Source organism: Accipiter gentilis, chromosome 5 (assembly GCF_929443795.1).
Source record: "Accipiter gentilis chromosome 5, bAccGen1.1, whole genome shotgun sequence".
Taxonomy (NCBI): Eukaryota; Metazoa; Chordata; class Aves; order Accipitriformes; family Accipitridae; genus Astur; species Astur gentilis.
Genome location: NC_064884.1, coordinates 16,389,739 through 16,417,730, shown reverse-complemented (window position 1 = coordinate 16,417,730; position 27,992 = coordinate 16,389,739). Strand labels below are relative to the sequence as shown.

The window sequence follows — 27,992 nt, the reverse complement described above, 5'->3', positions numbered from 1 at the left end:
TAACTGAATGGATAAAACAGGGTTCCATCCAACAGGATTCCATCCAGCAGAATTATGTGGCACTATGGACAAATGGGAAAAATCAATGTCAGCTGCTTGAATGGAAATGTAGGAGTGTGATAAGAAGGAAAAAAATGTCCTGTACTTTTATTCATTTTTTTTATCTTATTAAGGTGTTTTATTTATAAACAGGTTTTGTTGGCCTGTTCGAATCTGGTTTTTATGGAATTTTTAAACTTAAAATATGTGGTCATGAATGTTAGTAATACTATTATACAATACTTTTGTAAAGTCAAGTATTTCAGTGACCTGGTATGTTGTGGTTCGTAGCACAAAGTATGTCCTTTACGTTGATTCTGAATTTTCTGTTACTTGGATGCATTTGTTCCAGTTAGAAAATGTTTGTGGCGTGAATCAAATCCAGCCCATAATTGCTGTTTTGACCACGAGCACAAGTGACTTAGTGTATGGCATTTTAAATGATGCTTCAAATTAAGCATTATGGTTTTTATGCCTAAGCTTTTCTTCTGTTTTTTTTTTTATCTTTGCAAGAGCAACAACATCTTTTCTGCTGTTCAGTTTTGCACAGCCACACAGGATACCTGAATAGACTATATGGCAAAATACTTTTATCGGTATATTTATTTAATTAGCTGTTCCTGATATATATATAATCATAGAATATCCTGAGTTGGAAGGGACCCACAAGGATCATTGAGTCCAAGTCCTGACTCCACAAAGGGCAACCTAAAAGTTAAACCATATATCTAAGAGTTATCCAAACACTTTTTGAATACCAACAGGCTTATAGGGAACTCTGTAGAGCCCTGCTCTCCACAGTAGGAGTTTGAGCAGAGAGCATAGTCTCTTGTGGTGTTGGGCTTCTGTTACTACTCTCCTTTGAAAACAGTAAGAATATACTCATATTTGTACTCTAAATTTCATCAGCTTTTGCCATTTTTTCCTTCACAGGTTAATTGTTTTTCCCTTGCAGTGCAGCTGTTAATGCAGCAGAACTTTGTTTTGTTTCTGTGTTTAGTTCAAAAAGTCTTTGAACAGGCTATTGGCAGAAAGCATTACTGACTTAATATCCATCAGAAAGTGATTCCTCTTGTTGTGCAATACAGTGTGATACTTGAAAGCTAGTGACAAGGTTATTTGAACTCTGAACAAACTTTGAGAACATATTCAGCTCACTTTCCTTTCTTGCAGCTGTTGTCAAGTGTTCTTTATTTGCTTACAGAATGAAAAGGCTGTTAAGGTTTTTTTGAAGGCGATGTTGAACATTTGTTTTAAAACTGTTAATTTTGACAAAACAAATGCTTGTTTTATCCAGATGATGAAGTATGACAATATGCGTTGCCACTTAAATTTCTTGTATCAAAACCAGTTATAAATACAAATTGGTAGCCTCTTACTTATCCCGTTTCAAGGGAGCCTTTCTTAGCTTAAGAATTTCTTTGGTTCCCATTCAGTATAGCTTTACTTCTCATTTTACATGACACCAGGAAGGAGAAATAACAAAATGGCTTATTTTTCTTCTTCGTCTTCAAAACAGAATGCTTTCTGCGTGAGCAGATGCTTTCCTCTTAGATCTCAGCTTCTGATGAGGAAAGTGAAAAAGCAGCTGCAGTTAACTGTCCCCATGTGCCAAAAAATGAGCCAGCGAGGAAGAAGGCTGGCCTGAGTGAAGAGAGAGCTGTGACTGGAACTCAGGAATAAAAGGAGAGTTTATGACCTTTGGAAGAAGGGGCAGGCCACTCAGGAGGACTACAAGGATGTCGTGAGGTTATGCAGGGAGAAAATTAGAAGGGCCAAAGCCCAACTAGAACTTAATCTGGCTACTGCCGAAAAAGACAATTAAAAATGTTCCTATAAATACATTAGCAACAAAAGGAGGGCTAAGGAAGATCTCCATCCTTTATTGGATGTCGGGGGGGCGGGGGGGGGGGAAACATGGTGACAAAGCATGAGGAGAAGGTTCATGTACTTACTGGCTTCTTTGACTCAGTCTTTAATAGTAAGGCCAGTTGTTCTCTGGGTACCCAGCCCCCTGAGCTGGAAGACAGGGGCGGGGTGGAGAGTGAAGCCCCCATGATCCAAGGGGAAATGGTTAGTGACCTGCTACACCACTTAGACACACACACAAGTCTATGGGGCCGGATGGGATCCACCCAAGAGGTACTGAGGAAGCTGGCGGAAGTGCTCACCAAGCCACTTTCCATCATTTATCAGCAGTCTTGGCTAACCGGGGAGGTCCCAGTTGACTGGAGGTTAGCAAAAGTGACTTGTTAGCAAATCCTGGCTTGTATCGGAAATAGTGTGGCCAGCAGGACCGGGGAAGTGATTGTCCCCCTGTACTCAGCACTGGTGAGGCTGCTTCTCAGCTACTGTGTTCAGTTTTGGGCCCCTCACTGCAAGAAAGGCATTGAGGTGCTGGAGCGTGTCCAGAGAACGGCAACGAAGCTGGTGAAGGGTCTAGAGAACAAAACTTATGAAGCATGGCTGAGGGAACTGGGTTTTTTTAGTCTGGAGAAAAAGAGGCTGAGGGGAGACCTTTCCCTCTCTCCTACCTTAAGAAGGGAGGTTGTAGTGAGGTGGGTGTCTGTCTCTTTTCCCAGGTAACAAGCGATAGGGCAAGAGGAAATGGCCTCAAGTTGTGCCAGGGGAGGTTTAGATTGGATATGAGGAAAGATTTCTTCCCCGAAAGGGTTGTCAACGCACTGGAACAGGCTGCCCAGGAAAGTGGTTGAGTGACCATCCCTGGAGATATTTAAAAGACATGTACATGTGGTATTTAGGGACGTGTTTTAGTGGTGGACTTGGCAGTGTTAGGTTAACGGTTGGACTTGATGATCTTAGAAGTCTTTTCCAATCTAAAAGATTCTATGATTCTATGAACAGTAAAGATTTCTGCTCCCAGCCAACAACGACCTTGCAGTGATGGGATGTGGAAGAGAACAGCATCAAACCTAAGTTTTAGCCAAAGACCAGAGGTCACGCTGTGTTAACTTGCAACTGTGATCTGTCGTTCTAGACACCAGTTATCCTGTCCATGCAACTCGGTACTGTAGGAAGCACAGCTTTACTGCTGAATCAGAGAAAAAAGAAAAAGGAGCATGCCCCAAACCTGGTTTTCTGCAGTTCAAGGAGCTGCAGCATCTTTAAAGCCTTAAAGGCATGTTCTTTCTGAAACATTCGTTTAAAAGCTTATTGCAAGTCACGTTTTAACTGTATTTTTTTTAAAAAAGGAAGGAAAAACCCTCTTTCCATCTTGCTTCATTTATTAATTCAGCAAGTCACTGAAGATTAAAGCATAGAATAGTTATTTCTGTTACAGAGTCCTGCAAGGTTTATTTGTTAAAACGTAGCATTCTATTTTCAAAATGCTTTAAATAACTATTTTTTGATATTTAGGTACTAAATTTACTTACTTTTTTTTATTTTTTTAAAGAAATTTATTTACTTACTGCTGTAAGTAATTTAAAGAAATTTATTTACTTACTGCTGTAAGGGAGTCTGAAACAAATTATTTTAAAATGCATTAAAGGGTGCTGTGTCCGATCAGTGATTTCCTTTGCTGGGCAAATTTTCTTTGTCTCTTCAGATACTGTTTTTATTTCATCTAAGTAGGGGTATTCTAAAACTGACTACTCTTTGGGGGAATAATAGATGAAAATATTTTAGCTTGTTTTTTAGAAACAATGTATGTGCCTTATCCTAAACACTAACTGCAATTGATCACTTTCTTGAGGCTGTCTGTGATAGCTTTAATCTCTCTTTCTAGGTGGTGATGTAGCTCATGAAATGGAAGATGACAAACCCAGGAAAGGCCAGAAAGATGATGAAGAGCAAATTGCCAAGTACAGAGAACTTTTGCAAAGTATCCAAGAAAAAGAGAAAAAACAGGAAGAAAAGGATATAGGAATGGAGATTAAGTGGGTTCCAGGTAAGCTTTATTTTTTTCTTTTACTATGCAGTAAAAGATATGCAGTATTGGCCTGCTAATAGGGATGTAGTGTTTGGTGTTGGATTTATAGTAGTAGAATTTTTTTCCATAAATTGAAATCCAGATGGGTTACAATGAGGTAAATAGAAGAAATAATATGACTGAACTCAGTTACTCAACTGCAAGCTGCTCTTTGTATCTTATTTTTTCACCACTTTTTTTGGTGCTTGCTTTTTCATTCATTACTTTATAGATTTTCTTGAATAGTATTCATGTGTTTGCTGTAGAGTCATAAAACATACCTGCACTTTTAGAAATGAAAGCCAGTATGATTTGGAGACATAGCATAAAATTAGAGGAGAATGGTTTGAAAATCTTGCTTTCATAATGATGAATGTTTGGGGGAACAGAGAAGGGAGAAGTCTGACCTTCCTGTGAGACTGCTCTGTGGAAAAGAAAGCTACCAGGAAGAAATCCCAGCTACCAGAGGTATTTAGTTGTATTTAGTGATACCCAGATTTTCATCTGAAAATTAGAAAAGATAACTTCACCATATCGCATCCCAGCAGAACTCGTCCCAAGTTCTGAAAATCAATGTCTCTTCTTTTTTCCGTTATGATGAAGAGACATTCATACTGATTATTTATTTTTTTTTTCAATACTTCGTTTATGGGTGTGTGCTTTCCCTGTGATGTAATGAGCCAATTTAACAACTCGCTACATCCACAAAGGGAAAGGTTTTCACTGTGGCCTCCCTCTCCTCCTTGATCCTGGCCCAGAGCTCCTTCGGACTGCCTGTACCAGCCCAGCCCTAGCACTTGTTAGATCTCTTTGCAACCTTAATTTTATTTGCTAAAATGACAGCACTACTCTGGAAAAGAAGAAAAAATCTGGATCTGCTCCACTGAATTAGTGAGTCAGATAGGCAAATGCAAGCATTAGGCAAGTGCTCAGAGGGTTGAATTATGCAGTCCAAAGACTACAAAATTGTGACATTAGCTTTTTGGGGGCAGCAAGGTGCTGTATTGGCTCAGTAGGTGTAGGACTGCAGGCTACATAAGTACACAGCCTGATCTGTTACTGTAAATACTGAGACCCGAGATATACTAGAATCCAGCCCCTTCACCACTGATGTGTTAATTCCAGCTAGGAATGCATATCTAATGATATGATTTACACTAATACCATTCTGAATTCACTCAGGTGACTTCTGTTGAATATAAGTGCTCACTTTTCAAATCTTGTTCTGGTCTGTACTGATTCACTAAAATTGATTGAACTGAATGAAATAGTTTTATTTCTAGTTCTTGGTAAGATCTGTATTCGAAAATATACACTGGCATTAAAAATAGTTGTGTGTTTTCAGTCGTGCTTATATAATTCCAATAATTTCTGGCATGAATTTTCCCAAAACTTTTAAGAGAATGCCTGTACTATACACTATAGGAAAAGTGCTTGCAAATGCAGCTGGATTGTCATGTTTTACTTCCTCTGTCCGCAGTGTGTCAGTATTTGCATTCTTGATGTTGTGCACTTAGTAGCTTTAATTTGTTGTGTCACTGAGCTTTCAAGGCAAATGAGTTTTCATACATAGGTAGCTATTACAAGATTTTTATAAAGATTTGTTGTTGCCACCTTTCAGACTGAAGGTGGAAACCACAGTCGAAACAATTGCTGCTAGGAATGTGTTCTGTATTTATATAGGCCAGGCATTGTTTAAACAGTTAAGAAAAGCTACCATTTTTTGTGTTGGTTTGGAAAACATGTTTGGGTTTTTTTTTTGTTTGTTATACGTCTGTCTTCTGAAGAATCTTGCAAAGTGTATGAATGACATTCTGTAAATTAAAAAAGTTTAAGCAATGTAATGTGGTGACATAGGAATCTAGAGCAAACCATTCATTGAGGCAGATGGAAAATTGTTTTGAGAGAGACTAAAGGAAACTCTCTTTAGTCTCTCTCGCACAGGGAGAGCAAGAAGTTTTCTGAAAGACTGTGCCTCTTAAAACTGTGCCTTGCATGTTATAAGTCAATTCTATTAACATTTAGGAACTATAGTAGAGATGGAATCCAGTTCCCTAATACACAAGCTCCCTGTTTCTTTGCAACTGAACTTGACTTTGGAAAATTGGATTTGTTCCATATTATGTGTAGTCCAACCCCTTCCTTACTGCACCTTCTTGTGGGGCTCCTAGGACTTTTGCTATATCCTCATCTGTTTTGAGGAAAGGATGGAAAAAAAACCCAAACCAAACAAAAACTCCCTATCCTGATAAATATGACCGACTTTGTGTAAGAGTCAGTTGGATGTCTGTGTACTGGGTCAGATTTGTTCATATAATGATAGGTTGAATGTGCCTGTGTGCACAATGAAGTTTACATTGGTAGTTTATAGTATTTGATGTCAGTTTAGGAGCTATGATTTTGCAGTATATGTTAGTGTTTCCTTATTTCTTCCCCTGAAAAAGTTAGAGTATTTTCAAAGAGAGAGGTTCCGGAAATCATAGAAGTGTTCACTTGCATCTGCTAGTTATATACTCAACTCCACGAAGTCGGTCAATACCATTACTAGCTATAAGGCCCTGGAATATGGTTTTGTCCAAAACAGAAGTCCTAAAAGTGAAGACAAGTGTCTTAACTTTGCTTTTGAGTGTCATGTATGGGAACACTTTAGCCATTACTGACTTCAGGCAGCATTTGGAGAGGAGGTCCTGCACACCTGAAAGGGAAATTTTTTATTTTTTTTTTTAATTTCTTTTTACGGTGGAGCATAGTCAGCACATGCTGAACAGTAGTTTATAGCTCTGGTAATATATACACAGTTGAGGTTGTGCTTTCTTACAGGAGAAAAGTACCTCAGTTATTATGTTCTTTTTTTCTTCAACAAATGTGCATATATAATTTCCAAAACCATTTAATTATGTTCAGTTGGAGCATTCTGGGAATTCAAAAATAGTTTATGTTATAATCTCTTAAGACTCCTTAATTTTTTGAGAGCTAGTTTATGGCTGTTGAAATATTTTTATTATCAAGATCTGCCTTAATCTGCTTGACTTATTACAAAATCTTTTTCCTGCCCAAATGTTTAATATGCGGAGAGTTACAACAGTTAAATCTAGGAAGCTTTTCAAATGAAAGGCAGAGATTTGAATTAATTTAAAAATTTGAGTTTTGGCACAAATATTTATACATGGTTATAGAAAGCATACTTTGTGAATGATTCAGTTATTCTTGAATCATAATAGTTTTACATAAACCACAGTGCCAGCAAAAGTAAATTAGATGTAGTTCCAACTCTCTTTGGTCTTTTTCTTTTAGGCACAAAATCAGTGTTATATTTAAGCATCCATCTGTTTTCTTAATCATATCTGATTTGAGCAACAATTACTATGCATCCTTATCCAGCTCCCAAAGCTCTCTTCAGAAGGTGAAGAGGGAGAAGACCACAACTGCATTTCTGATGATATTCAGCCAGTTTTTCATACTTTTTTTTTTTTAATTGGACTTAAAAGTTCTTCCTTTGGAAGAATGAGTTGTAAATATTTAGCTAGGCTTAAAGGAAAATTTGAAATTTGTTTTCATCACAATAGCAGGCAATCATGTCTCTTTAAAGTACATAGTAACCCCAACTGCATGTTGTTACAGATCATATGGAGCACAATAATGCTCATATGGCATATCATCGCTTAGCGTGTCCTCTGACTGAAGCAGCCTTACCTCTTGCAGCATGAAGCAGTGTGTGCTCAGCTACCCATGGGCTCAGCATGTAGTTCTTCACACTTGACATCTTAGCTGCTAAGTGTGGTGGGGTTTTTTCCAGTAGTTATACTATGTTAGGAAAACTGTCTTAAGTTGTCTTGTCTTCGGGACTGACAAATTCTAATGTTAACAGAATATTTCTGTCTGCCATTCCTTTTAGCTACCTGCAACAACGTGTTTATTTTTTCTGATAAGACATTACATGCAAGATGAACTTGCTCATTTAGATTTTCTTGAGAATAGAGAAATATCTTCTTCACATCTAATAATTGTGACCATTGCATGCTGTTAAACTTCTAAAAGTTTTCAAAACTAAGTGTTTAGAGAAGTAAAAATTCTGGCCTGCCCACCCTCCCTCAATCTTCCACCAGCATGAGAAGCAATATACTTAGGTAAACTTTAGCTCAGGTATGATTTAATTGTATGCTAATATAGATGACCTTTTTCCCCTCTTTTCTTGGCCCTTATTTGTGAAGCTTAAATAAAACTAATGTGATTTATTTAAAAAAAAAAATATATCGATAAGGGTATAAATTAGCCTTTTGTATGGCCAGTTAATAATTCTACCTAAAGTAGTCAATTCCTTTCCCCTTCTGCAATCAAAAGCCTTTTGACCACTTAAATACACTCTTATTCTCGGGAAGTGGTCTGGACAGTAGTTTCTAAGCCATTCTAATCTGTGGAGAAACTCTAATGCCTTTCATGAGACTGCCAAATACCACAAGAAAGGGCTGTATTTTCCTCCAAGTCCTTCTGTGCCAGATGGATCAAATGATTCCATTTTTCCAGGCAAATAAATCAGAAATCCTGTAACCTCCTTAGAGATTTTGGGTCTCTCTTTTTCTGGAGATGTGACATATATTTTTTAATCCAGTATTTATTGTCTGCAGAGAGAATCTGCAAGGCTGCTACCTGACCAGTAATTTTTTCCACAAAAGTACTGCAAAATAATATCTGAAGTAATAGTAGTTCAATTTCTGGGAAGCTTTCTGACTCTGCTTTCCTTGACTTTGGAGATGAAGAGGTCTACAGTTGGAAATAACGAAGTATTTGTTTTTGTTGTATGAAAGGGTTTCTTAGTGGCATGTTTTTAGTGAAGCTATACAATATCCTTTCTTTATCGTGGCTCTGCATATTTCCTGGTTTAGTACCCAATTTTTGTGGCTGTATCGGTTTGCCACTTACAGTTAATTCTGGCTTCTTTCCAGGATAGTAGAATGATGCCTTATCTTTTTTTTTGCTCCACTCTTTTTCTTCCTATAAGGCATGGTTTAATATGATTTTAGATCTTGTCCACACTTCATGGTTCAGACATGTTGTAACCAGCTCTCCAGCCTTTGAATTATTTTTGGAGTGTTGACAAGCACAAGAACAGGAATTGTGTTTGCAGTTTTTCAGAAAAATGTTCTGCCTGCTTTTCTGAGGACGGGTAGAACTATCCATGAAAACTGCCCATTTTTTCCATTATGAACTCTGTTTTCAGTTTCTCGTTATTGAGGAGAGCTGGAAGGAATGATGAGGAGCAGGGACTGGCCAACTGAGAAACCTGGGAGTTGGGAGAAAGAATGGGATCTAGTCTAGGACATCTGGAGAGGTCCAAGTATGATTTCCGAGCAATAAAACTGGTGTGAGGGGCGGGAGAGTAGGATTTGGTTAGGTGAGGGCTGGACTGAGAGGGTAAGAAGGAGATGCTGAAGAGAGACAATTCGAACAAGTAGAATTGGGGAAGAGACGGCAAGTACCAGACTTGGAGGGGGAAGCAGAAACATGATTCCTACACACTCCCAAGATCTATCAGTCATTTCGTAAAAGAGGATGTTAATTGACTCATTTGTTACAGAAGCTAAAAAAAAAAAGTGTATAGTGAATGAAGCAAGGAATTACAGGTAGGAGAAAAATACTTCATTGCTCAGGCTGTTATCTCCTGCCAGGGAAATGGATTCTGTCTCTCTGCCACTGAATTCTGCTCCAGTGTGTTGCAAGGCAAGTCAGTTAATCTCTTTACACCATGAAATTTTGTTTTTGCAAGCACCCATCTCATGAAGAAGGGGTTGAAAGTGTATAAGCTGCATCTGAAATCAGTATTTGTCCTCATAACATGGAAGTGCTGTGTGATGTAAAGACTTTTGAAAAAGCATTCCTGAAGTGTACAGAATTTTTCACCAAAAACGAAGATTGCTTTTAAATAAAGTGCTTATTTTGGATTTAAATATTCTAGATGTCAAATGGGGATCCTTCAGTTATTTAATGGATTCTTTTTTAAGGTGATGTTTTTGCACCATTGAATACTGTAATGATGCATATTATAGAAAACTCCATCCTGTTGCTAGGGTAGGGTTCAATTGCGTTCAGTAATTTTGCTGTACGTTATTATGTTCAGTAACTTAGCTATACATTGAACAGGAACACAAAATATTGAATAGTTACGTGTTCATGATCTACAGATCAAACGGTTAAGATCTTCTGGAAAAGGTAAATTGTGATCATGTGATGAGAAACTATCAGAATGCATATTTACAAAAAGGCTTAATTAAAGGTTAGGACATACTTGTGCATGCAGCTTCAAGTGCTATGCATTGAAACAGTGGCAGTCTGTGCTAAATTATGGAATTTAATGTAAACCTAATTAACACATCCAAACTTAACTGTCTGATCCTGTTATGTGAGAATTATTTAGAGCCAGATGTGTTGCACTTCTGTGGGGTTTACTTTTCTCAGACTCTCAGAAAACTCTCATACTCTGAAAGTAAAGATGAAACTTCCTTCAGCAAAGTATGCAGCTACCTTTCCCCGCTGTTGACACATCAGGAAACACAAACTTGAGGGCTTCTTTTACACCATGCCTGTAACAAAAGGATATGGAAGAGGTGCAGATCTGAGTTAATGGTCTAATAGTTACAGTTCCTCACTGAATCTGGTGAGAGAATGGTATTCTTCTTCAAGATTTCAGTTCACGTAGCTGTTAAGTACAAAAATTACTTCTGGTAACTTGGTGTGCTAATCAAATATGAGGATGGTTTATTTCTCTTGCTGCTGCTTTTCTTTTTGTTGTTTTTTTTTTGGTTGTGTTTTGTTTTTTTTAAATCTTGAGTTATTACAGTTTGAACTGGTAATCGGTGATAACAGAAAACATTCTTTCAAATATTTTTTTTTTGTTTCTTTGAGAGGCTGATATGTTTCAAGCAATCTATGCCCTTAGTCTCTGCTTCTTGTTAACAAATATTTAAAAAACCCCACCAAATCTATTTACCTTAAGCATTGAATCTGAATCTAGGTTTATTGCAGGTGTGTAATGTTTTTTAATTTTATTTTTCTGTTGTTAAATCAGACTGGTACTAAGTAGCTTTAAAAGGCTAGATGACTTGGAAAAAACTTCTCTAACTTAATGCATGTCATGTTATGACGTTAGTACATGATGCAAGAAATTATTTGGGTTTTCTATTTACGTTTTTCTGTACTTTCTAGTTGCCGATTTATTTTTACTTCAAATTTATTCAAATAATAGCTTATTGTTCTCTTTTACAATGATGGACGAAAAATACACTAGTCATCAGAGGCACTGCAGCATTGTCACAGTATTATCACAGAGGCAAAGTTTCAGCAATGAAGATGCTATATATAGCAACTTTATCATGTGAGCGAGGCATACTGATACAGCAACAACCAGGTAGTATCTCTGTGTGAGATGGAGAGCACCAGCTATAGAGGTTCAAGCCAGCTGTGAGAGAACCCTATATTCTGATAGTGATTTAACATTTCAGAATCATTGTCAAGTCACTTCATCTTCTGTATTTGCCATGCTCAAAAAATGGGAATGACTGGACTGTATTCAAAGTGTTTTTCTGAATCTTAACTAATTATAGTAAGGTATGTTAAATATAAGGGCTGCGTATGTGTCTGCTGTTGTTATCTTTATTGTGTTATTCTCACCCTTAAAAAGTGGCATCGGTAGACTGCACAGTCTAATGTCCGGAGAGGAGACCTTTCTGAGGAATAGCAAGAGTGTTTGGAATCAGATATCGCATAAGCAAACTCTTCTTCTGACTCTTGTACAATTTATTACTGAAGGAATGTTTTATTAGGAAAAACACATCCTGTAAAGTGATCTTATTTATAAAGATGTTGGTTTAAGCAATATTTGTTAAAGAAAAACTAGATTATTCTTTTACAAAGGAGAAAAGAGTTGATTTAAAAAAAAAAAAAAATCAGATTCGTCTCATTTAACTTACTATTTTTTGTTCTAGGCCTCAAAGAAACTGCTGAAGAAATGGTCAAAAACAGGTTGGAAGGAAAGGATAACCTAACTCCATGGCAAAAATATCTAGAGAAGAAGAAGGAAAAAAGAATTCTTAAAAAAAAGAGAAAGGTAGTGTTTGCAGTGGCCGCTTGGGGGGCAGTTGTTGTTTGGTTGTTTTTTTAAGTTGTTGTTATTGTTTGTTTTGGATAAACTGAATAAAAACTTGCATAGCTTCCAGTAGTATTTTTAAGGTCAGAATGTGCAGTGGTCGCTTACATGGAAAGACCAAGAGTGCCTCATCAAATTTACAGAGCAAAAGGATATTCAGGGTACTACTGATCATACATCTTCTTACACAAAATTTTGTTTATCTACTTGTGTTGCTTTAAAGATAAATGAGTCATAATAACAGTTGGTTTTTAATTTACATTTTTGAATGCATTAGGAAGGGTCTTTTTGCTACTGTCTGCATATCAGTTCAAAGTTCTTATGATAATGATAATTTTAGTTTTGGAGATTTTTGGCCTAAAATAATACAGACTTGTTTCCCAAAGCTGTAACAGCAAAAAATTCATAGCCACGAAGAACTATTCAGATTTCAAATGGTAAGAGCAAATTTGGTAAATAGTTCTGTCTAGGAATAACAAAATGGTCCTACAGTAATGTGAAAATTACTGTTGCTTCATCTTTCCACACACAGAAAGTAATTGTGAAGTAACTGACTCCTGTGGCAGTAATGTGCAGAAATAGGCAGATAAATGAAATGTTTGTGCATATGCTAGGAAAAAAGCATATGGCATACAGAATCTAGCTTCCCTAAATTCTTAAATTACTCTGAATATAATTCTTGTTGCAGAATAATGTTTTTAAGACTAATCTTTACAACTTGAGTTATGCTGTGTGTTCCAGTTAGTTTTAACTGGCATTCGATGAGTAACTTCTTAAACCTTACAGAAGGTGAGTGTTCTGAATAGAGTAAGTAGCACTGTTAGGTAGTAGAGCAACTCTTGCTAGCATAATATTCTTGTTCAGTCTGATAAATTAAGTCAAGCGGCAAGGTATATGACACAATACTTCCAGTAAAAAAGTTGTTCTTTTAAATTGGAACTCAGTCTTTTTTCAATTTTGGAGCGCAAAATGAAGCTCTTTGCTCAAGTTTTTTCCCAAGTAGAGCATTTGTGGAACATAAAGTAAGGACATAACAATGCTGTGATCCTGTAATTTGTTGGTATGGTTAGCTAATGCATCACAGTTTGTGGGTGCATCTAATAAAGATCCTTGGAATATATAAATAGCCCTTTTTCAGGTACACAAAAAGCTTTAAATCTGTGAAACAGATTTTAAATTGTTGATTTGTCTTTACTAGCAATTTTTAGTGTATTCTAGTTTTATGATGTTCAGTATACAGTATTTCAGTTTTCATCTTCGTAGTTACTAACAGCAGGAACATCTAATTCAAGTGGAACTTTAGTAGTTCATATATTGATTGAAATAATGTTTGTGCTTTGTTACAGGCTACTGCTGAGACAGAACAGAGTGAGGATGAACTTCCATCTGATGTTGATCTCAATGACCCATATTTTGCTGAAGAACTTGAGAAAACAGGTGGGTCAAGACAGGTGACTTCTGGAATAAATTTGCCCTTTCTTTAAATAATGAGCTTTAGAAACAAGGTCAAGCTAGAGTAAATGCACAGATAGCATGTTCAGCATGAAATAAAGTAGGTGTCATTTACCTGAAACTGCAGGTGCTGTTCTGGTAAAATGATGCATATTGTGATGTGCAGAATGGTAGGGAACATTGTTCTCTTAGCTTTCATCAGAGGCCATTATTTAGCCAATTTGTGGGGTTGGCTGTTAGAAACAAGCTGACCATCTGCTCCCCTAAATATTCCAGAAGAAAGAACTTCATTGCCTTTGAAGCCTGTTTCCTTTTATATAAGAGGAGCCAGATATGTATGGGTCTCTTTGAAGTTTGGGTCAATTTCATAAATGTCAAATGTTTTTGCATCATAAACAAAGTTGTCTTTCAGAAGTAATCAATTTTCTTTTCTCTTAGTCTGATACACATTTTTGTTAGTGTACTCTGGCTGCCTAGAAATCCAAATAGTGAAACATAATATTTTAGGAAATATCTTGTCCAGTTTAGATTTTTAGGATACCTTTTTTACAAGCTTTTAGTCTGATAAGTTTAAGTTAGCTTTTGCTGTCGTAACAGCAAATTTATTTTGAGTACGATTTTGCTGGTTAAAATTTTAAGGTAGGGATAATGAATAAGTGTGAGTTCCTGGCTTTCCATGCTTTTGGGAGACAAAACCTAAGGGTGGCTCATACTGTTGCATATTAAAAGAAGAAAAAAAGACACACACAAAAAAATAGTCAGAAAGCAAATAAACAAAAAGAAGATAGCAACGGATTTACAAATATCACCAGTCTGCTGTTTTGGTTGGGGTTTTTTTGAGTATAGTAGTGCAGATCCAAGTTCCATTTAAAAAAGTAAATTACTTCTAATTTTATATGAGCCAGCATAGGCTTCTGTCCTGATAGTTTGAAATTTTTAATAGGAGAAAGTAAATAATTAAAAAACAAAACCTGGACTTCTTTGTGTCTTAATGTGCTTATGTATATGTCTTAATAGTCTGAAGTACAGAACAGTAGGTGAGTCCTATCCATGTTTTATAGAAAAAAAAAATTCAAGGTGTCATACAATGCTGTTTTTTGCCATGCTTTCCTGGTGAGTTGTGTATAGGTTATTTCAGGACTCATTGTAAAGATGCCATTCCTTCCACCACTTTTTTTTTTTTTTTCATTAACTAGGAAGATTATGTAGGTATTCTTATACTAATGTTTGATGTTTCAACCTTCTATGTGAAATCTCCGAAAAAATGTTTTCTCCTGTGTTACATAAGAAATTCTTTGTGTCATGGAGGGGCTCAGCAGAGAATGGTCATATCTGCAGATTCTTAAACCTTGCCCATTAATATAGAGGATAGGCTTTTAGCATGCATGGAGTCTTTGGGGATAGCAAAATAGACATAAAGCTTAAGAAAGTGAAGCTATTGTCTGCAAGATTACTGATAAGCTACTAAGGAAGAAAGAGAAGGAAAACAGAATGTGGCTAGCCCTGGAGAAGTTTTAAAGGGAGAGTACAGTGGTTGACTGACAGCCAGTGACATTTTAACAATGATTACATAGCACAACTTTGTCTGGCTTTCACCGAGCTTACCCAGAACAGCCTTTGTCTCATAGCTGGGGTTCGTTTTAAGCACAGCTAGCTTATCCAGTTGGGGAAAATGGGTTACAATCTTCTTTGAACTAGGCTGTAGCTCTGCCAACTTTGTATTTAGGGTATAGGCAGCAATAACTTGAATGATTGTAATTTTTCATAAGCCTTCCACTATTCCCTTGAAAGATAGAAATTTCTCCCTTAAACTGACTGTCAGATGATCTTAAATTATGCTCAAAAAGTATATGACAGGATGTGTTTGCAGACTCAGTGCAGAAACTGTGAGAATGCAGTAGCACTGTTAGGGTTTTGCAGTGGTATATTTGTTCCCATGCTGAATTCACTTCTTGACTGTAAGGTGTATGGGTCTTGTAGAAGTTAGTTTTTGACAGGCTGAGGCAGTTGAAGGGGAAGCAAGAGTGTGAGGAGCTGTTAGACAAACTGAATGGTTTCAGAGTGCTTTAGACTATTAAACATAGTTTCTGTTGATCCTTCTTTAAGGAAAAGGGCTACATGTCTTTACACATTGTTACAACTCCTATAGGTTCCAAACCATTTGATGCCTTCTCATGATCTAATTTAAGATATATGTAGGAATTGATGGCTTTTTAATGCTGGAAGGTCGCAGTATGACTGCGGGGACATAAGAGGTTAACAGCAAAATCTGAGTATAGTTGTAGAACTTGTGCTTGGAAGATAAAGGTCTTAGCTGTATTACTGATTCATTTACTGTGTGTCTTTGCAAGGCTTTTGAGACTGACTTACAAGCTTCTGAGTAAGACAGATAAGAGGTCTTGTGAGAGGAGTTTTTGGTCTGGGGTCGGTCTCTGTATTTGAAGTCTCAAAATTATGATTAGCTTCTACTGTTAGTGCTGGAAAGTTGATGTGCAAAATGAATGTTCCAAACTAAACTCCTGAGCTGAGAAAGAGCCAGACAGCAGCTTGAGGGGGGATTGCAGCAGAGACTAGCTTTTCTCAGTGGCTGGTGGTAGCTATCAGTTCTGCATAACATTGAAGACAAGTATCTGATGCTGTAAGGTGGAACAAATCTGATTAAAAGGTGGCAGCGGGTATCATGTGCCAGGAGAAATCTGAGGTTTTGCAATCAGTTTGGGAAAGGCTCTTACCATAGGTTTTAAATTCGTAAGTGTGCAAAATTGGGGGGGGGAGGGGAGGGGGGCTTCCAGAATGTATGTGGGGAGGGGGACTGTGTCAGGAGTATGTTAAAAAGACAGAAAATGATGCATTTGTGAATTCTGAAACCAAACTGTTTTCAGTGTGATGCAAAACTTTTAGTGCTAAGAGTGATTTTTAGGTCCCAAGCTGGTTTTATTAGCTGCATAGTGTCATAGTAAGAAATAAGGTTTTATTTATTTATTTATTTCAATGGAAAAGAGCTTAGTTTGATACTAGCTCCTGGTTCACCCCCCTCTGCAGCAACAGAAATCTTTGAAGGCATAAAGATAAGCTATCTTCACTTCCGTGATTCTACATATAGTGAAAGACAAGGGAAGATGACTTGAGGGGCCCTTCTTTGGGGGATGGATGGAAAGGTTAAGAGATTTACTGATCTAACTTCAAGAATAATTGTCTCTAATTCATATCTCTGTGGCCTGTTTCCTTTTTTGTAGTTTAGCCAGTTCTGGGGAGATACAAAAGATTTCGTAGTTGTTGAAGTCTTACGTAAGACATTTATTTCTTCCGTCTACACATTAATGTAAATTGTGTCGGTTAGGTACCAATATTATATCTGAATCTGATTTTCCTGCACATATTCTGGAAATACTAAATCAACAGTTCTTGAGCTGATGACATTGTGCATCTGGCTAGTTTATTTTTTGGTGGTGGTGGTTTGTTTCTTCTAGAAATCCTTTTCCAGCTTGGAATCCATTTAGAAATAGTCAAGAGAATAGTCAAGGCAGAAAAAATGTTCTTCAAGAAATGCGTCCTGTTCCAGAGTATACTTAGTGATATAACTTGACATTTTTCTGGCATGTTTGTATTTCTAGTCTGACTACAAATCTGGCTTAACAAAATGGAGCCAAATATCTTTCTTAAGAGTACCCCCAGTGGACTGTAATAAATTGCCTGAGAATGTAATTCCAAGCTCAAAGGTCAGAGTATGTGGTTCAGGTCAGGAAACCTTCCGCTTTTCCTGCTCCTTCTTGATCAAGGTCCACAGGCATTCGAAAGAGAATAATTTGATTTTGTAGGATTTATAAACAGGTCTGTTTTCATTAAAAGTTATGTTTGACTAATGTCTTATGCTGTTACTATTCATTATGTCTTGTCTAATCAGCACTGTGTATCTAAAGTAAATTCTAAGAGAGTAAAGGAGCTTCATCAGAAGAATATTCAGTCTGAACAGAGTCAATCGTATTTTCATTCCTGTGATTCTGTTGTGGTCTTTTTTGCAAGGGTTTTTTGTGCTATCATGGTTAACAGCACAATATGGTCTTTTAGCCTTGCATATAAATTTAAAAAATGGTGGGGTTTCGGGGTTTGGTTTTGTTTTGTTTTGTTTTTTTACTGATGAACCCTTATTCAGCTGGCAGATTTCTATTCTGGATACAGACAAGAGATGCACATTTCCTATTTATTCTAAAGTATTTACTACATTGTCTACTTAAGTAGAAAGAATGAATAATTTGACAACTGCAAGACGCTTCAATTACATTTATGAGTATATAAACTAATTTCTCTTTAAAACGCCTTGGAAGTGGAGTAATGTCATATGTTTGCCTGCAGTGTTGTGATACTTCTCTGTACTGCTCTATGAAAAATACAGTAAAACCATTTTTTCTAACTGTTCTTTTTTGTTGGTTTATGCCATTTGAATGTGGTTGCCTCCTTCAATTGAACAAATATTCAGTGGATTTTTATTGTTTTAAGTCTAGCTGGTTTTTCTTAACTTTTCAGCTTTTTCCACATCTGATATTTAAGTATTGATTACAAGAAAATGAGATGCACTTAGAGGTTTTATTGATAGGTGAATTATGCTCTCATGCTTAAGCTTGAATAAATGTGTGCATGTCCTATATTTGCACTTAGGTTTAAAGAAGAAGTCAGAATTGGTTGAAAGTACCTCAGAAGATGAAGATGAAGTTGAAAAACAAAAGGTAAAGTGGTTTAAGATGTTAAGAAATAGAGATACTGGGTTGCCTGAATTCTGCAAATATTTATGTTAGGTGTTTGTGAGTGGAACTACTGAATTCCATAGGATAGCAATAGAGTAAAACTTTTATCATTTTAATAGCAAAAGCCTTTGGAACAAAAACTATCCAAGAAGAATGGTAGATGGTCCATGCCTTGAGGTCTTAAGATTATGCCAGGATATCTTTCTGGAAGACTGTAGTTGAACACAGCTCAACAGTTAGGTAACACTGAAATTTAAGGGCACAGAAGCCATACTGGTTGAGGTGATAGTCCCTCTAGCTTTAAAGCTATCCCAGTATGCTTGCGTGTTGGGCTGTGCTGAACATTTACTTTTAACATCAGCATTGTGTAAAATGTGTGTTTGCAAACCTTGTCCTGTAGACTTTTAACCTTGAAGATTGAATTGTTTGCTATTGTATGTTTGCTTTTCATTCTTTCTCAGAACACGTTAACTGAATAAATCTATTAATTTCATATATGTTAATTTTTATTTTGCTATATAAATATCATTATAAAATTGTATCCGTTTGTGATTTCTAAATTATGGTGTACAATTTTCAGATTAGATTATTAGTATGTTTGAAAGTTGAATGTGGATATTTGCATTTATTTTATATCTAATAAAAAGGAAATCAACTATCGTATTTAATATTACACCTCAAAATGTTAAAATAATGTTGTTATGAATGAAATAATAATGCCCTGACAACCCTATTTCAACTCATTTATATGTATGTAGACTCATACAGACTTTATTAACGAGATGCTGTGTTTTTCATAGAAAACTTAATTTCATTGTGTGCATGGACTTTTTTATTTTGTAACAGGCTGAAATGGCCCTACTTATGATGGATGATGAGAATGACACCAGAAAACACTTTAATTATAAGAAGATTGTAGAACAACAGAATTTGAGCAAGAAGAAGAAGAAACTTCTAATGAAAAAGAAAGAATTACTAGAAGATGACTTCCAGGTAATGGTGTGCTCTTGATTTTGAGGCTCGGATAGAACCTGTTAATATCAATTATTTTCGGGACAAATTCGGTGGTTTCATATCATTCTCCCCTATTCTCTCTGAAGGAGAACAACTAGGTCTACCTTTTTAGGGAGTTACAGGCTGTCCTCAAAAAGCAAGAAATATTCTGATACAATGTTGAAGGCAACAGACACAAACTCTGTGTAAGATAACAAGACGCTATTTATGCAAGGCCTTGTACAACTTATTGCCTATAATACTCATTGGTACGTTTGCTCTGATTGTTATCCTCTGCTTCTTTTGTCCTGGTCAGTTCTCAACAACAAACCTTTCCTTGGTCTGCTAGTAGAGGCATATATAGGATTTGTACAAGCATTCATCTCTCTGTTTTACGAATAGTATCTTCTGGCTCTCTACTTCACACTTACTGGGATTTTTGCAACTGAAGCAGTTTCAGGAATGGTGAACCATCTCATGAACTATGACTTGCTAGCAGCTCATATTTTATTGTGCTTGAAAGCTTTGCTATTGTGGGTAAAGGTTGCCTAAAATAAATACTGCTTTTCTGCCTTCAGGTAAATGTTGCTGATACAAGATTCCAAGCCATGTTTACTTCTCCCCTGTTTAATTTGGATCCTTCAGATCCAAACTTCAAGAAGACAAAAGCAGTAGAAAAGATCTTGGAAGAGAAAGCTCGCCGAAGAGAAGAAAAGGAGCAAGATCTTAAGAAGGCAAGCAAGGGGCAGGAGAACAATTTGGCAAAGAAAGGAGGGGTTGCTAAGAAAGCCATAGATCCTACGCTGTCAATGCTAATAAAATCTGTCAAAAATAAAACCGAAGAGTTTCAGGCAAGGAAAAAGCAGAAATTCAAATAACTGAACTTTATTTTTACTCAGACTTCAGTCTCAGTTCTTCTAACTGGCAACATCTATTAAAGTTACTACAGCCTGCTGTGATTCCTATCCACCTAAAATTTCCCCAGAAAGTCACTTAATGGTGGTGAGTTTTGAGTTGACTGGAGTAATAATCACTCTTTTCTTCTGGCACAACAAATACTGTTTTGTACTACTATTGAAAAACTACACCTTGAAAACGTGTAAGTAAGGAATTGATGATTTTGGGGAAGTTTGTTTTGTCTCATGCCATCTCTTAAAGATAACAGAAATGCTGAAGATGGTTGCAAAAAGTAGTCATAAATATAGTTGTATTTATAAATAAGAAAAACACTTCAGCAGAGGTTTGTTGCTGAAAATAAATGGTCTTAATTCCACGTGGTTTTTAATTCCACAGAAGTCTGTAAAACATATCTCTATTGATAAAGAAGGTAGTAATATAACTACAAATTGAAGAAATTTTGTATACAGGTTTTTTCTATATTTTTTAAGGATTACATATATGGTTCATTAATTTCTCCTTTAAATACTTGAAGACTTCCTGGATATCTTTCTGGAATGGAAATACTGCCATTTAGAAGTGTTTCATTAATATATATTGGAAATAAATGGTTTCAATTGTCCCAGAGGAATTTTGGGTATTAGCTGTGTTTTCTTCTTCTGTGCCTAAATTAAATTATGTCAAAATTAAACTTTTTGCTATTACTATTGCATTGCCATTAATATAGTTACACTTATATAAAGTCTTCCAGCATTGCCAGTGTTAGAAAGAAAAAGAAAGAAAGAAAGAAAAGTCAAAGGCAGATCTAGATGATACAATTTTAGAAACCCTGTTGTTTCACCATTTTAGTACTATTGTTGGTGATGAACGTATCAGTGGTGCAGGAAAATACAGTACGTAGAAAATTATCTCTCTTCCCTGGAGTGTGGGGATTGATTTGTCTTAAGGTTTGGTTTGGTTTGGTGGAGTTTTTTTGAAGTGTTTGCTGTATCAGTTCTAGTGGAAATACAACTTTGTATCAAAAAAGAATGAAAATTTTAGAAACAAGGACCTGAAAGGTAATACGTAATTTTACAGAACTGTCATTAATTTCTAAGACATTCTACTACTTTAAACAAAGGATTCTATTAAAACAGAGGTTACAAACTATAGATAATCAAAACTAGTGTTTATATGAAGTAAATATATCTCAATCTGTAAAGGAGATTATGGAGTTAGATTTAGCACATGGGAGGCTGTATACCTAATGGCCAAAATGAAGGAAGTAAGGGACACAATATAGAAATACATGTGGAGATGGTTTTTGCAAGAGTGCTTTGCAATGATGGAATGAGGCTCTGCAATGAGGAATACTTGCAGACCTTGAACATTTTAAATGTAATTGCTCTTCATAAACATTTGAACATCTTCAGATTCATTTTCAAGGAGTTAACGGAAAAAGTTGAGGAGATACCGCAGTCTTTTGTACATTACTTTGATCCAGCTTCTTAGCCTTACAAGCAATATGGCAGGACCCAACAAACCCATGTTTTGTAGTTTGAACTGACCAACTGTTGGAGAACAAGGAAAACTTGTCCCGCTGGAAGGGGCAGGAAGCTTCTGAACATGGGTTTACACTGGTGAACAGCACAATGATATTCAGCAAGATATGAATATATAAAGAAAGAGAGGAAAGAAAGATGCTTTGGGAAACAGAATTTTCTACCAAGGGAAGTGTCCCTGCATCAAACAGGAAAGCCAGTTGTTACTACTTAAGAAAACATTGTGTCATACAAAAGTGATAAAAGTGTACACATATGCATCTGATACAGACAGTGGATAAGGAGACAAGCCTCTCCCATAACGAGAGATCTTATTAGTTTTGTAATAAAATTTGGACCATGGGAAACTAAGTAGTTTTCTTCAATGCAGTTTCTTAAGACTGGCACATATGAGATGATTTCCAGGCACAAAGTAGTGACACCAAGCCGAAAGGGTAAATTTAGACATACCATGTATTTGTACAGATTTTTTTCTAAGTGTGATTCATTGTATGGTTTATATATTGTAGGCATATGAAGTGCACTAGGGACAGTAGCTTGAATTGAATGAGATTTAGAGATTGGATATACTAACATTAGCGGTGACAGAAGGGCAAGTGTTTATGTTTGTGCATAAAGTGTGTGGAACATCGGACAGCTGAGAGCAAAAGCAAAAGGTCTGAACAGCAACATAAGTCAAATGAAGGATCCACCTAGCCCAGTGTCTGGGCTCTAACAGGGGCCACTAACAGGAGATACTAATGGTGCACTTACAGTATTGCACCTTGTCAATGGGGAAGTAGGTAAGTTCATAATTGTTTTAAATGTTTCTTTCAGAAATACAGCTCGGGTAGGACTAATTGTTATAGTTACTTAACTTTGTAAAAGCACCCTTTTATAGCTGTAGGAAGAACAGAGAGTTTTGTTCTGTGTCAGTACGCTTACAAATTCTGTTTTAATACCGGGTCCACAGACAGTCCCCGTAACTTTAATAATTTGTGTGGAAAAGCAAATTTGGTGGGTGATGAAAGGCAACAAACTGCACTGTCTCTTGAATCCTCTAACCCGACCAAGTTCTACCAAATACTTGTTTTGATGTGTTTGATGTGCGTGCTCCTACAAAGGGAGTGTTCCTTGTTTGTGCACTAGCAGTAGGCATAGCCTGCTGTGTTGGACTTCCTGGCAATAGTTGAGTAGAGTCACTTAAATTATCAGTGCTTTTTTTTTTTTGGTTTTTTTTTTTTTTTGGGTCCGTGCTCGTATAAGTTTACTGAAAAAGAACATGTGGCATCAGTGAATCTCCATTCCTCCAGATATGCCGGATGACTCACTGGTACAAAACTCTCCAACAGAGCTTATGTACTTCTATAGTGCATCTGTCCTTTACAATAACTTTGCTGGAAGACTAATTTGAAAAAAATGTTCTAAAATTAAAAAGTCACAAATAGGGATGACTTTTTATTGAAATTAGATGGTATAAGTTATGTGTGTCTTCTCTTCACATGTACATGTGCTGGTGACCTTCTTTCTTCTAGTTAGGAAGCCTAGCCTGGTCTTTGAAGTCATAGCCAGACAAAATGCACAAAAATGTGAAGACAGACTCAACAGTGATTTTTAACTATTGGTTGAAAAAACTATTTTGCTGTGTGGTAATGTGTAGTGGGTATCATGTAAATGTTTAATGTATGATAACTTTATCTATCAGATGTTCTTTTTTGTTGTTTTTGTTCTCAAGTTGCTAAGTCCTGAGGGGATATCTTGGTTGGGAAGAACTTCAGGGTCTGCCTTTGCATGCATCTTAGATTGGAAATTTTTGGCCCATTTTTAAAATGACTAGGTCTAAACACCCTCCCCCCCCCCCCTTACTTTTTTAAATCAAGTTATTCATTAAGAATTGCTAATGGCTCAAAGCCCATCATGTAATCTTCATAATTCCAGAACAACGCTAACAAAATCTTAAGTGATTTCTTTCTATGTTTTCAGCAAAAGCGTGTCTTGGAAGTCTGGTAAGAAGTGGTCATGTCTCATCTAGAATTTCTTGCAATTCATTGCCCTTGGTGTAAACAAAATGAAGGATCTTTTTGACCTTCTCATCCTTTTAAAGATGAAAATCAGATCTAGAAGTTCTAACCTCTGAACTTTAAAATATGATGTTATTTTTCCCTTTCACTAAATGTCATGTAACCAGCAAAAGCGGTGGCAATTAAGTAAAATAACACATTAAAAAACAGGACTGCTAGAAGTGAGACAGAAGTAATTTTTCTAGCAACTTATGGAGGTCTGGTATAAAGTAGTTTGTCTCCAAGTTGGCAGCCACCAGAGCTCATGCTAGAGTGTAAGCCAGACATTTAAAGATCTAATATTACAAGTGGAAATCACAAGAGAGTTTGATTTATTTAAAACCCGAGAAAGATCAGACAACCAGAGATGAAGAGCCACGTATGTTTTCTATTATTCCTTCCTTCTAAAAATTAAATGTATTATTTCCAATTAATAGCAAGTCGGCTTTTTGTTCTTTCCATATTTCAGTAGTGTCCAAAATAACAGGAAGTTGTGCCGTCACATACTTTTTTAGCAAACAAAACAACCAACCGAAATACTGTGGGGTTTTTTCAATAAAGTCTTAGAAAGTTAAGTTACATATGACATATACTTTAAATAAAGCTACTAATTAGGTTGTTTTTAACTTGTCTTAAATCATGAGTTAAATGCCTCAACCTCAGTTTTGTAGCTATGATAAGAACAACAAAAGTAGTAGTTCTGATGGCACAGTAATTTTCATTATTTCATAGAATACTTTGAAAAACTGCAACCTTCCTAAGGTAAAAATGTACCTTTTCATGCACAGGACTATGTTACTGTATTCCTGTGAAAGGCAAGACAAGGTGGCAGAAAGGTCTACCGTCTTGTGTATTTTTTCTGTGCTTGACGTACGGTGTTACATATGGGAATATTTTTGTCTGGGTTCTGGATCCAATCTAGATTAATGTCACTTAAGGTCATTATTACTTTATATCCTCCTCATCACTAGCATATGAGTAATCCCTACCAGTACTGTTCCAGCTCTGTATTTCAGCCATGCGAGACTATGCAAGTTTCAAACAACATTGCTTCCAGACTCCAGTGAGCGCCCTGGCAAACCTCACTCCTCTCCCATTCTTGGAGACACTCGCTCCAAAGGCTGGTTGCCACGTTTTCATGGGCAAATGCTCTTGGACTGCGTCCCATGTTCTCCTTGGCACTGCACAAATCCCTTGGCTTTGCACTGAAATCCTGCCCAATGCACTTAGACCTTGCTCTTTTTATATTTCTGGGGCAAGGAAGCGGGGAAAGGACAATTGAGGCAGATAGGGTTTGTATTGACTTCCGACAGCGTGAGTCAAAGAGGGACATTGTAAGTCTGATCAGAAAAACTGCCCACTGCAGTCAGCAACGTGTGTGGCTGAACCGCTGCTCAAAGGGGTTGGCAGTTTGTCCGTGGAAAATATAAGTCGGAACAGGAGTGGTTACCAAAAGGACTAAGAATAGCAAAGTGACTGTTTCAGGATGGCTGTGATTTCTACAGGTGATTAAGTGTTAAAATCATTTCTGTGGAGTGCAAAACCCCCTAAGCATAAGCTGCTTCCCTTCCTCGTTCCTTTATCTGCTTTTCCCCTTAGCTTAATGCCCAGGCCCTCAAAGAGGGAGTGGGTGCGTGAGCTGCCCCAAGAACAGATGCCTTGGGCTTTAGGAGGATTTGGGGGCAGAGCAGGGCAGAAAAGCCTGAGCTGTCAGTTCTTTTCCTAAAAGAGTTCTGCAAAAGTAACAACTGAGCAGCACCAGCAGGGAGAGAGCCTGAGAAGATGTGCGGCGATGAACAACGCAGCCTTCTGGTGTTGACCAAGAGATGTTCTGAAGGATGTCCTTAGAGCCAGAGGTGGGAAAGGAGATCACTAATTCCCAAACCAACCCCAAGTTACGCATCTTTTTTCCGCTTGTTTCTCATTTGGTGAATTTTAGAACTCTGTATGAGGTAACTAAATACAAATCCCTAGGAAGCAAAACCAAGTCAGAGAGAAAATCAAGCATGGTACTTGTGAAATCAGCTCTAGCATGTGTTTCAGTTACACAAACGAATGCTTTTCTTTAAGCTGTAGTCTGACACAAAGATGCCACGAAGGGAAGCAGTCTTCATTATTCTGTATTTTGGTCCAAGTAGTCGACTTTGTGAAATAACTGTTTTGTTAGCCGGGTTTTAATTTTAATTTATTACAGTTAAATAAAACCCACAACCCTTACGCTCCATGGAAGTCCATCTGCCTCATGGATGGATCATCGCTTCCTCAATCCAGACGACCAGACTGACCACTTCAGTGAACATCCTGACTGGTAGCAGTGAATGGGAGTGTGCTGTGTATGGCCCTTGGTGGAGTTTACCGAGTCAAAGGGGTGCTGCACAAGGTGATGGCTATAGAGCTACTTCCAACACTCTTGTATTAATATTAAAACAGTTGTAGCAGACCGATGACACTTAAAAGGAATACAAATCTATCACTGAAGTTAGCTTGTTTTCTGAAGAAGTGCAAAATTTACATTTGACAGCAAAGCAAGTTGCCTTGGTAAGCAAAGATGCATTTGTCACAGCATGGCTGCCTTACTTAGCTGCAAGTCAAATTTTTGGAAGGGCAACAGGTACAATATGCACAAAAAGGGTAACAGTAATGAACTTAAAATTTGTGTCTAAAGAGATGTAGTTTAAAAGTGCAAATTCTGTCCTAAAATAAACCTGCATTGATTTTTGTATCGATCTCAACCTCTCCAAAACGTGAAGTTGCTCATAGAGCTCATGAGCTAGTCTGAGGGATGAGAATGTGGTTTTTTTTTTTCTTCCTCATTTTAAAACCTGAAGATCAGAACCTTTCTGTTATGAGAATGATTCTTAAAGCTTCATAGTGAACACAGATATCCTGAGCTCTCTCTGTTGCAATTGGATCAGTATCACAGAATTTGAAGAGGAGGGTGTTGTGAAGACTGCCCTACTGCAATTGTAACACACCTTGAGGGCAATAAAAAAACTTTGGTTTGGACCAAATCATTACCCACGGAGAGCTGCAGAAAGCAACCATGCAGGTCAAAACCCTTAAAAATAATGAGATGATAAAACTTGTAGAGAAAACCTAGTCCAGGATTTACTTAGTCACCAACTTGGCCTGTTCTGACATAATATGTTCTTTTAAATTGTCATATTTAAATCTGCACCATGCTTTGTGTGGGCGTGAAGAGAAATGATCTCTGACTCTGAAAACCACTGCTCTGTGAGTCCTGGCTTCCTGATTTCCCATAGCAGTTGATGGGGAGATGACTATCCTCCTACAAGGGCCAGTATGGACCCAGTACGCATATAACTCACTTTCTGTGCTTAAGGAATAAAGACAAAACCTTGCAGGGATTTACTAGTAGTGGTTATTTTGGCAACAGCTGATGAATGCATATTTGAAGTTTTATTTCTCATAAGTCCTGTGTCTTATGATTTGGCCCCCATCTAGTTACAACTGTGAAAGCTGGCCGAGAGAAGATCACAAGCACACTGAGTTCAGAGTTTTTTGAGATGTGATGGAACAAGTGTTGGAAATAACCGTCTGTGGGTGTTGAGCAGCCAGGAGTACATGGAATGCTGTTTAGACAGGTCCAGGATGCTAGAGTATTTTCCTCATGTAAAGTGGCTCATTATCTGGAAAAAAACATTATTTTACTGGCTGGAAGTCAAAGAAGGGGCCTCTTCATATGCAGAGGAAACAACAAGCGTGCCTGGAGAAAAGTGCAGGCTTATTTATGCTACCTGCAAAGATCAGGCAGTCTTTCAGGGCGATTAATAATGTGATATCTGAGTGGATTGATTCCAGCCTTTACAGTGGCCTTCAGATGCTATTCTCCTTTTGCATGCAATCATTCAGATAACAATTCCTGTTCATATTTGTTGGTGCATTCAGCTTCTTTTTCCATTGTCTGTAGAAATGAGTTGCAAAGTTCCTAAACTGGAATGGTCAACATAGGGCTGTATTTCTACATGCTTGCTCCCCCCGCCCCGCGGCACGGCCACTTCCCAGACAAATTTTTTCTTAAAGCATTGCAGTTGTCTTGAATTGATTGTTTAAGGTTGTCCTCTCACCTGGGTCAAAAGTGATAGGAGAGGTATGTGAGTCTTCTCCTCTTCTACTGCCTTTTCTCAGCATCTCTGTCCTTTAACAGGTATCCAAAAGCACTGAAACCTCCCAACTCAAACATTCAGCTATTTGTTG

The 27,992-nt window shown here is 37.2% G+C and overlaps 1 protein-coding gene across 1 annotated transcript in view; it reads left to right on the top strand.

The window, feature by feature from the left end:
• ESF1 (ESF1 nucleolar pre-rRNA processing protein homolog) overlaps positions 1-20,825 on the top strand; it is a 32,043-nt gene extending 11,218 nt beyond the window's left edge. Inside the window, exons 9-14 of the mRNA XM_049800332.1 lie at positions 3,788-3,949; positions 11,950-12,071; positions 13,457-13,547; positions 18,219-18,286; positions 19,151-19,297; positions 19,876-20,825. Coding sequence (XP_049656289.1) covers positions 3,788-3,949; positions 11,950-12,071; positions 13,457-13,547; positions 18,219-18,286; positions 19,151-19,297; positions 19,876-20,175 — 890 coding nt within the window. The 3' untranslated portion in view covers positions 20,176-20,825. The remainder of the gene's footprint in view (positions 1-3,787; positions 3,950-11,949; positions 12,072-13,456; positions 13,548-18,218; positions 18,287-19,150; positions 19,298-19,875) is intronic.
• Positions 20,826-27,992: the final 7,167 nt, after the last annotated feature.